Source organism: Halichoeres trimaculatus, unplaced genomic scaffold (genome assembly GCF_033239565.1).
Source record: "Halichoeres trimaculatus isolate MK-OKI-2021-1 unplaced genomic scaffold, fHalTri1.1 fHalTri1_scaffold_8, whole genome shotgun sequence".
Taxonomy (NCBI): Eukaryota; Metazoa; Chordata; class Actinopteri; order Labriformes; family Labridae; genus Halichoeres; species Halichoeres trimaculatus.
Window position 1 is genome coordinate 35,450,180 of NW_027437186.1, and position 10,088 is coordinate 35,460,267.

The 10,088-nt window shown below is 37.7% G+C and overlaps 1 protein-coding gene across 2 annotated transcripts; it reads left to right on the plus strand.

Annotated features, from left to right (window-relative positions):
* The first annotated feature begins 1,389 nt into the window (after positions 1 to 1,389).
* pla2g12b (phospholipase A2, group XIIB) lies at positions 1,390 to 7,341 on the plus strand. 2 transcript variants are annotated; one of them, XM_074676319.1, is made up of 4 exons: positions 1,390 to 2,040; positions 2,575 to 2,663; positions 2,777 to 2,942; positions 5,490 to 7,341. In XM_074676319.1, exons 1-4 carry the CDS (start codon positions 1,392 to 1,394, stop codon positions 5,606 to 5,608), a joined length of 1,023 nt encoding a protein of 340 aa, XP_074532420.1. In that variant the 5' UTR covers positions 1,390 to 1,391; the 3' UTR covers positions 5,609 to 7,341. The 2 variants fall into 2 exon arrangements, with proteins under 2 accessions (XP_074532420.1, XP_074532421.1); XM_074676320.1 differs by having other exon boundaries at positions 2,575 to 2,651.
* The last annotated feature ends 2,747 nt before the right edge of the window (positions 7,342 to 10,088 follow it).

Below are 10,088 nucleotides of genomic sequence, written 5' to 3' on the forward strand. Positions count from 1 at the left end.
AAAATTTTGGCTGATACCGATATATGTATTATAATAACCAATATTTACCGATATAAATATTAGTAAAAAAACAAAAAAAACAATCTGAGATGGTGTGTGGAGTTAGTTCAGAGAGAAACAGCGGCACGATCGTGAAAAAATATGACCATGGAGAGGATCAAAGGATGGAGCGCCTGGGATGAACGTGACCAAAAAAAATACATTTTGTCTGTTTTTTGGATCAAAAATAGGGAGAGAGACATAAAAGGAGAGACTCCACTCTCCTTAGGTAGTTTTGGTGTTTACATAGTCAGAAAAAACAAGATTATTTGGGTCTTGAAAGTTTGTTCAAGATGCTCCAAAAATGTCTGGCAGCTAATGACAAACATCAGCCAATACCCATATATCGTGCATTCCTACCTCTGTTTTATTGTAACTTTCGATGTTAATGGTGCACATTTTCACATCATGATAAATCCATTTATTTAAAGGTGTCAGCTTTAAGAGTTGTAGAGTTTCTGCAGACTGTACAGAGCTTTAACTTTAAACAAGCAGCCTTTGCACAGTCCGGATTTCGTTTTGTGAGACGTTGTGAGATATTCTTTGGATTTATTTGTGGACTTGTGACTGAAAAGGTGAAAGAACACATAATTTAGAACATGGTTTATTTTAGTGCTACAGGAAATACACTGTAAGACGGGACCTGGAAGATGTATGACAATGATCCAGGGCCTTGACTTTGGATATGCCAATTTTAGTTTAGAAAAAAAAAGTTAAAGGCTCTTATTCTGAAATAAAGCTTTAGACCACAGATTAAAAAAGTCAGAGGGAGTCAAGGAGTAAGCAATAAAACATAAATTCAGTCTACTCAGAGGCTTACAAACTTCAGTTCTTTTTCCAGCACTTGGTGTAATTTACTGAGCAAACACATGGGGGCAGCAGAGACACGTCTAATGAACAGAGAAACACTGGGTCTGTGCTGAAGTTTCAGTGACCTTTATGAAAAACAGAGCGAAGACGATTTGAAGTTTCTGATGTCTTGATAAAGGTCATGAATGAAATGTCAGCACACGACGGGCCGAGTGCTAAAGTGAATACAAAGACCGCTTCCCCCCGGGCTCGGGCTCCATGTGCCTTTAGAGTCATGAGGATTCAGTTATCGCTTCGGGAATAACGCTGTGATGAAACTGCTAATGCAATTTGTTCAAGAATAATGGAGAGGGAAGAGGAATTATTTAACCTCTCTTTTGATCGACACAGGGTTGACCTTTGCTCCCAGCAGGAGAAGCTGCCTCGCTGTCTGCTCGAACCTAATCACAGGTCAAAGTCTGCTCCCCGGCTGGCAGGCAGTACAAGCAGAGTGTGTTGTTGTCCTTCACTCTCTGCGCTGCTGTCAGCCCGTCAACAACACCATGCTGCTCCGCACCACGCTCCTGCTCCTCCTCTGTGCGTCTGTGGCCATGAGTGCCACTTTAGGGCACTACCAGGCTCAAGCTCAGGAGGAGGAGGAGGAGAAGGAGGCTCAGGCTGTGACTGGAGATGCTGTAGGAGATGTAGACGCTGGTGTAGACAGTGTAGCTGTCCAAGCAGACGATCCTCCAGCAGCTGAGGAGCCTGAAGGTAACTCCCTGGTTGGTGATGACTTAGCAACACAAGCACAAGATGTCCAAGAAGCTGACAAACCTGAGGTGGACGCCCCGGGGACAGGTGCTCCAACCGTGGAGGAGCCAGAGGCCGGGAGTGATGGGCCTGCAGGAGGTGCCCCTGAAGAAGCTGTCACCCAGGAGCAGCCTGCATCTGACGCAGCCATCAGCCATGACCAGCCTCCTCCTTCTGATGAAGCTGTCGACTTAGTGAAGCCTTCTCATGAGGAGGAGGAGGAGGACAATGAGATCAAACCGGTCCCCACGGAGCAGTCCCAGAGCAGGAAGCAGGAGGAGAGCAGCAGTTGGAGTTTAAACTCCATTAGAAACAGTTTCCAGACCATGCACGGCTACTTTGACTCCCTGGTGGAGCTGGTGGGGGGGCAGAACGGAGTGTGTCAGTATCGTTGCAGATACGGTAAGAGCAAATCTCTCTGTTTTACAAACTTTTGACTTGCTACACATTTAGTTAACAAGGCATGTTGACATTTTTCTTCAAGCAAACATAAAAAGATGTTAAAGTAAAAGTCAGTTTATCATCTCCTTCTCATCGACAACTATTCCTCTTCTTACATGTTTTTGTTTTTGTTCTTTTCAAGTCAAATCAATCTCTCAGTTGTCAGACTTTATCACCCAGTCTGAGTCCGATAGTCTCTTTTGGTGTATTTCTGCTTCTACTTTTTGCAGCTCAGAAACCAGCCCCTCTGCTCTCAGTTTATCAGCTCCTCAGGCTGCTGATAATGAAACCTGAACACAGCATTTATCAGTGTGTGAGGCAGATGTACTTATAGTTACACAATCAATGCAGATGTTCTCAAACAGAAGTCACATCTTATCTGTTAAGTGACACACACCTCAGAACAGAGAGACACAGATGGAGATGTAGGTTTCTGACGTGATGACGTTACTTAGTGGGGGTATAATTAGGAGCTCTGTGTTTGTGCACCTCCAGGAGAAACTCCTCAGCCTCGCCCCGGCTACCAGCTCCCTGAACCCAACGGCTGCAGCTCCTCTCTGGTTGGATTCGAGGTGAATGCTGCTGTAGGTGGCCTGTTCGATGCACCGACAGCCGACAACATTTCTCCCTCTCGTTGAGCCGACCCCGGCTGCAGGGAGACATTTCACTGACATGATCCAGTTTTTTCTCTTCACAGCTCGACCTGGGGATCCCAGCGATGACAAATTGCTGCAACGAGCTCGACATGTGCTACGACACCTGTGGGATGAGCAAGTACGACTGTGACTCCAAGTTTCGCTCGTGTCTGCACAGCATCTGCTCCGATGTCAACAAGAGTCTGGGCTTTGTGAAGAAAGTGGAAGGTAAGAAATCTCCAAACAATCAATCCAAAGAGATACTCGCTGTTACGTAAGCACTGATATAGATTACAGCTCATGTGTTTTCTGCTCAGGGGTCACTCTGCTGCAGCTGCAACTCTTTAACTCAATAAATGAAGTTTTGTCTGAATTACTCAGTGAAACACTCCACCTAACCGTGTCAGCTGTATCTGAGCTGAGAGTAATATCAAAACAGGCTGAGTCATTTGATTGGACAAGAGAAATCTGTTACTGTGTTACTTCACTGATTGTGAGGTTAGATAAAAGATAAAGACAATTAAAAGCAGAAATATTTAACTCATCTTAAAGCAAAATGAGGTCATTACAGTTACAGTTTGAGCTGATATTCTGTCATTTTCGCTCTCATTCGATTTTATTTGAGCATAAAGAATAAAAAAAACCCCGACAAACTTGTAGCTACACCTATAAACCCCTAAAACCAAGAAAAGAGAAGTCTTTATTTTTTTTTCTCCCTCTCTATGAAGAACAGAAGCAAACTTCAGTGATTGACCCTCACATATAAATGTTTAATAACTGTATTTTTTGTTTATAAGAAAATAATTTGACTGACTCGAATTTCTCTTAAATAAGAAAATTTCAGATGAAACTTTTAAAGCTGCAACAACAGGAAGAGGTTGATGTAAAAACCTTGAATATTTCCCTTTTCAGAATATTGTTTTTTAATAAAAATTATTATTGTTATTATTATTATTATTATTATTATTATTAATAATAATAATAATAATAATAATAATAATAATAATAATAATAATAATTATTATTATTATTATTATTATTATTATTATTATTATTATTATTATTATTATTATTATTATTATCATCATGATAATAATAATAATAATAATAATAATAATAATAATAATAATAATAATAAAAGCAATTTCACACTCTAGATCTGGCATATCTGAAGCAGGGGTGGTGTTATGGGGGGGCCCAGAGGGCCCAGGCCCACCCTAAACTTTTCTTATTTTCATATTTTTTTTAATTGGTTTAAACATACCAAGTGCAATAATCCTTTAAACACAATATCCCATTTGTTTTATAATTTAAATTTGCATTTTTCTCTCTAAATTCTAAATTTCTTTTCTTACGTAAATTTTATGTTTTCTATTGTGTTATTTTGTTGTTTATTTTGAAATTTTCCACCTTCTACTTTTTTAGCGCTGTCTGTAAGAGCTCCTTTTTTTTTTAACCATTATTTTTATTATTATTATTATTTTTGATTTATGGGCCCCTTTTGGTACTATGACAATAAAAGGAATTCTGATTCTGATACTGATTGAGAGCATGGTAAAAAATTTTGTCACTTCATGTTTCTTTCGTTAGCGTTTGTCTTTGTAAAATGAGCCATGTATTTTAGCCTGCTGAACAAAAATTAGTTTTGAAACTACATCTTCAGCTAGGCAGTATCAGAAAATTATTTGGGTAAATGCTGTAGGTATGTATTTATTTTCTTATATTATTTTATATATTTTATTTTAACCGTTAATGTCCTTGCTGTTACAGTTTATAATGCAAAAACGCAAATTAAAGGTGAAAACAGCAACTAAATCCTCTTTAAAAACCACAGATAGTAACATTTTGTATATTGTTGAGAATTAGTGATCTACAAATTTTTGTAACTTGAAGTCCAGACGATACTTTTCTGACCCACCAAGAACTGAAATCCTGGCTCCGTCCCAGATCTGAAGTCACACCCAGAGGCCAATCGTGGCCCAAGGTCTGCTTTCGTACAGCCTCCAGCTTTCATCTTCAAGTATATCAACTATGGCACTGGGATTATCTTGCCCTAAATTAGGTGAACAAAGAAAACCAAAAATGATAAGGTCTTAATAATTCTTTATTTGGACTGTGCATGGGCTGCTTGTTTAAAGCTAAAGCTCTGGACATTCTGCAGAAACTCAACAACTCGGACAGCTGATGTCTTTTAATAAATGGATTTATCATGATGGGGAAAAATTAAGAGTTAAAAAAATACATAAAAGGTACAAGACTAGATTAAAGTTATGAAATTCTGCAAAAAAGACAAAATTAGAGCATTAAGATTGTTCAGAAATATTTGGGGCTGAAAATGTTATTGGTGGGTCAAAATAGTCTGATTCTGAACAACAATCCTATACAAATCCAAATCCTGATCCTGCCATAAAAACATCCTGACATATTTTCCCCATATCGCCCCCTAGTGGAGAACTTATTTCTTGTTCAGAAGCAGAGTTTGCTGATGTTTATGCAGCATGTAACACTGCAGAAAACTGACCATAAAACACTCACCTAGTGACTGGTTTTTACAGAAATCACCAAAAGAAATAGTCAATAAATTCAGCATTCTTATGTTACTTTAATGATATGTGTGTAAAAGCCTCTGGCTCTCTGTAAACATGGCCCCCCTTTGGAAAATGTCGGGAAACCCCAGCTCTCAGTCGTGTTGTCCTGAATATCAGTATGACTGTGATAAAATCATCTCCTCTGCTGATCATCCGCTCTTTCTTTGTCCCTGTCTTCTCCTCCCAGCCTGTGAATCGATGGCTGACACCCTCTTTAACACCGTGTGGACCCTGGGCTGTAGACCCTACATGAACAGCCAGAGGGCAGCGTGCGTCTGCGCAGAAGAGGAGCGGGATGAGCTGTGATACAGAATCCTCAGGAGCAGACTCCTGGACATCTTTACAGACTCCACTCAAACACCTTTCCACAGTATTTCCACAGATCTGACTGTATATTTATAGACTGTTGCTCAAGGAAGAGAAACTTCACAGGGGGGAGTTCAAAACGACTCTAATGGGAATGCAAATGAGCATTTTCTCAGCTTTAATCATGGGAAGTAATGACGAATATCTGGTGTCTGATTATGACTTTGAGAATCTCAGTTAATCTCCTACACCTTCTACTCTCCATACTCCATTTGATTTTGGGCTGTTTTCAGGCCTCTATGACTCCATTATCCTTAATTACTTTGATGACTCCAGACAAAGTGCCTGATGGGAAGGATATCGTAGCTGCATTAATTTCCTTTGGACTGAAAGACAAAATAATTACTATGGTGCACAGGGTTCACTGTGATACTCTTAACTTAACCCTTTAATGCTCATTATACGGTAAATATTTCTTGTTTTCAGATGATTAGATAAGATGCTAATACCAGTTTCATTAACTCATGCTAGATTAAGTGTCAAATTGATGAATCATGTTCCTACACTGACGTCTCTTTATCCTCACACTGACATCTCTGCAGCCACAGATTAAACTGAGCAGATCACATCTCTGGACGCTCCACATGTATATATCAAGTCAGAGTGAAATGGAGTGAAATATTAACCCGTTTTATAAATCCTCTAAATCTTCCAGCCGTAATCAAGCCTGAGAAACGCCTTGGAAGTGTGACCTAGAAAAGCATCCTTCATGCTGGAGTTGTTACAAATGGACTGTGGCCTCTCTGAATGATTTCTAATAGAAATGTCATTCACTTTAATGTCAGGAAATTGCTCCGCCAGGCAGAGTAGCAGAGATGCACAAACTTGATGTATTAAGTAGAATTCAAGTGATTTTCTGCACCGTGACCGACTCTGATACATAAATAGCAGCGTAACAGGGTGTACGCACTGTTCACATGTGAGTGCGAGCTCAGGACTGGACTCCTCTGTGTTCTAATTTAGCGGATTAGTCCTTTAGTTTTCTGTCTGTTTCTTCTTTGCTGCTGCTCCTGAATGCTTATATATTTCATTCTGCTCTGGGCTGGCAGAGTGATGCAGTATTTAGTGGTAGGTGTGTTCAGAGTTGCCAGGTCACAACTAGCCAAAAACTAGCCGGACAGCTAATTAATTCAACCCACTGCCAGAATAAAAATAAGCCTCCGCTGCACCATGTGTATTGCCTTGAAACACAAACGTATTGTTTTCAATTTCTTCACACACAGCTGTTTAATTCAATTCAAACACGTTTTTAACGTAAGAAGCATTATCAATGAACTAATTTCAAATGTAATACCCTATAATGCTTCTTCACTGTATTTATAAACTGACACTTTGAATAAATACAGATGTAGTTATGTTTCGTTATTTTAACTGAAACACATTATCCTGTTAAAACTGATCCTTTAAAAAACTGATTTTACGTAGGTGTATAGTTTGGAAGTCAAAATACCCCTGTTGGAGGAGTCACCATTTTGGAGCCAGAGTCTGTGAAGTTGAGGCTTAAAAGGACTCAGAGAGAATCTGAGTGAAGCCAGTGAGAGTCTAATTCAAGGGTCTTCAACCTGTGGCTCTGGAGCCTAATGGGACTAAGTGGCTCCTTGTAGCTTAAAATTTTATTGAAAATAAGAATTTTTAAAAGTCATGCCTAAACATTTCATTGACCTAAATATGCATCACACCTTTCAAAATTTTTTTTTTAATTTTTGCAAATATTTTGAATTTCATTTTCTGACTTTTTTTTTAAATTTACAGAAAAAAACCTTTTTTTTTAGTTTTTGCAAATTTCAGCTTTTTTTTTTATTTCTGCGAATTTTGCATTCTATTTAAATTTCATTTTTTGAATACAAATTTTATTTATTTTTTAAATTTAGCAAATTTTTGAAATTGTAATTTTTACACTTTTTTGCAAATATATACAATTTTAACATTTTTGGGATTTTTGCAAATATTTTGGCTAATTTTATTTTTTTTATTTAAATGGCAAACTTTTCAAATTAAAAAATTTCGCAACTCATTAAATTGTATTAATTTTGTAAATATCTGAAATTTATATAGAAAGTAGATTTTGTGGCTCCTAAATCACTTTAATCCAGGTGAGCTGAGACAAAATGGCCCTTATAAAACTAAAGGCTGGAGTACCCTGGTTTAATCTCTTCTTGACTCTACCTCCTGACATATTTTACAATCCCCCAAAAATTACTCAAGAACCACAGTTTTCAGTCATCGTTAAATGAGACGTAAAGCCTCGTTTTGAACCTCATAGAACTAATGAAAACAAAACTTTTTAGAAACAGAGAGGACCTGGATACAAGACAGCCCAATTATATCTTCAACTCACCACAACAATCAGATGTGCAAATGGTCGTAGGCCTCCTTTACTACTAATAATCTGTAACGATATTGGCCCTGAAAAAAACAAATCAGTTCATCTCTAATTTCTGGTCTTCATTTACTTGACGTCAAAAAAAAAAAAAAAATTCCACTGCAGAAAACCAGCAGACCAGAACCAGACAGTTCCTGGTTTGATATCAGGGGAAGCGTTTCTGTGTGGGGTTTCAGGCCCTGCTGTATCTGTATCTGACAATGTTGAATGTTTTCCCTATGCGTGGCTTACCTTCACTTACTCATGCTCATGCTGTGAGTGTGACTAATTGTCTCTATGTGTCAGCCCGGGGACAGACTCTGACTCCCTGGAGACCCTGAGTGGGATCAGTAGTATGAGTAACAAGTGGATGGATGATGAATTTCATTAAAACTACACAATGCCAGGGAGTGTGGAGTATTTTTACCTTGGCTGGAGATTAGTCATGTTGTCCAGAGTGTTTGTGCGTCATACCCAGTCACGAAGACACGTGATGTCACTCTGCCCAGCAGTATTTTTGGTAGTTGTTTTTTTAATACTGTAAACAGTAAAGCACATGTACTGAGCTCCTTTCGACCTCTGAGCATCGTCGGTCTGCCAGTGAGTCACATGATCCCTGGTGAGAGCATGGACAGTATCTATCAGGCCTCAGTCACATCAGGGATCACGTGACCCTAAGTGGCACCCTTCGGTCTAAAATATGAGCCCCAAAAAAAAGGTTTTCACAGCAGAAATAAACATACAACTGTACAAAAAAACATCTCCCGTCTGAATCGCTAATTTCATTGTTGGCACACACTGTACAGGGGGGGGATTTTTTTTTCTAATTCGGTAGTTTAGAGGATAATAAGCTCATAAGGTTGCCCAGTCAGAGGAACAGCTCAGCTCACGTGACTGATGGACGCCCTATAGCTGTTTGTGTGGAGACCCAAACCCGCATCACCTCCAATATGGCCGTGCCAGCTGATCTGCTTCAAAAATCAATTTCAGAAACAGACAAGTGACATGTGTGAGACTACGTCTAGTAAATATACTGTCTATGGTAAGGGTCTTCAACCTGTGGCTTTGGAGCCTGATGTGGCTCTTTGACTCCTCTGCAGTGGCTCCCTGTAGCTTTTGAAAAATATAATTGAAACAATTTTTTGAATTTTTCTTATGGAGGGTATTGATGATTAAAGACATTGACACTAAATAAATTATAGATTAATATTTCGTTGAACTTATCTCTTGCAATAAAGCTTTCAAATTCTTTAGAACATTGTGATTTTTTTTATTTTTTTTTTGGGGGGGGCATTTTAATTAAATAAAGAAATCGTTTTTTTTTCAAAGATTTCTTTAATTATTTAATTACATTTTAATTTTTTTTAAGATCTGCATTTTTTTTTACATTTTTTAAATTCCTTTTTAAAAAAAAACAATGTTTTTTTTATTTGTAAAATTTTTAGAATGCAGCAAATGTATTTATTTTTTCAAATTTATGACTTTTTGGCAGATTTTTGCTTTCTTTCAATTTTATTCTATATATTTTGGAAAATTTTGCAACTTATTCAAATGTCACAAATTTTGAAAATTAATGAAATTATGATTTTTTCATTTAAAAATATATTTGCAAATGTATGAATTTATTTATTTTTTTATTAAAAAAATAAATAAATAAAAGACATCACATGTACAATTTTATAAACACAAAAAATCGTCTGGTTTGGATAATTATTCACCAGATTTTTGCATGTCTTGAATTTGTACTTTTTTTTTTTATTTATTTATTTTTGTGGAGATAAAGTAGATTTTTTGGCTCCTAAATAACTTTAATCCAGGTGAGCCGAGGCAAAATGGCTCCGATGAAAGTAAAGATAGCAGACCCCTGATCTATGCTGACCCTCATAGAAGAAAGTGACAAAGTGATCAAACTCCATCCCACCTACTGTGGCTGCACATGAGTTTCTGATTTTTACATTTATTAAAATATAAACGTAATGTCATTGTATCATTGATAATCCTCTTGGTGTTTAGCAACAAGAATCCCTGCAGATACTTTGGTTCTTTTATTTCCATCCT

What these genes read in the sequence shown, in the direction of transcription:
- pla2g12b (XM_074676319.1), top strand. Translation starts at nt 1,392, where the DNA reads ATGCTGCTCCGCACCACGCTCCTGCTCCTCCTCTGTGCGTCTGTGGCC. An exon ending in TCAGTATCGTTGCAGATACG is followed by an intron (nt 2,041 to 2,574) that starts GTAAGAGCAAAT and finishes GTGCACCTCCAG; the next exon opens with GAGAAACTCCTCAGCCTCGC. An exon ending in CTTTGTGAAGAAAGTGGAAG is followed by an intron (nt 2,943 to 5,489) that starts GTAAGAAATCTC and finishes TTCTCCTCCCAG; the next exon opens with CCTGTGAATCGATGGCTGAC.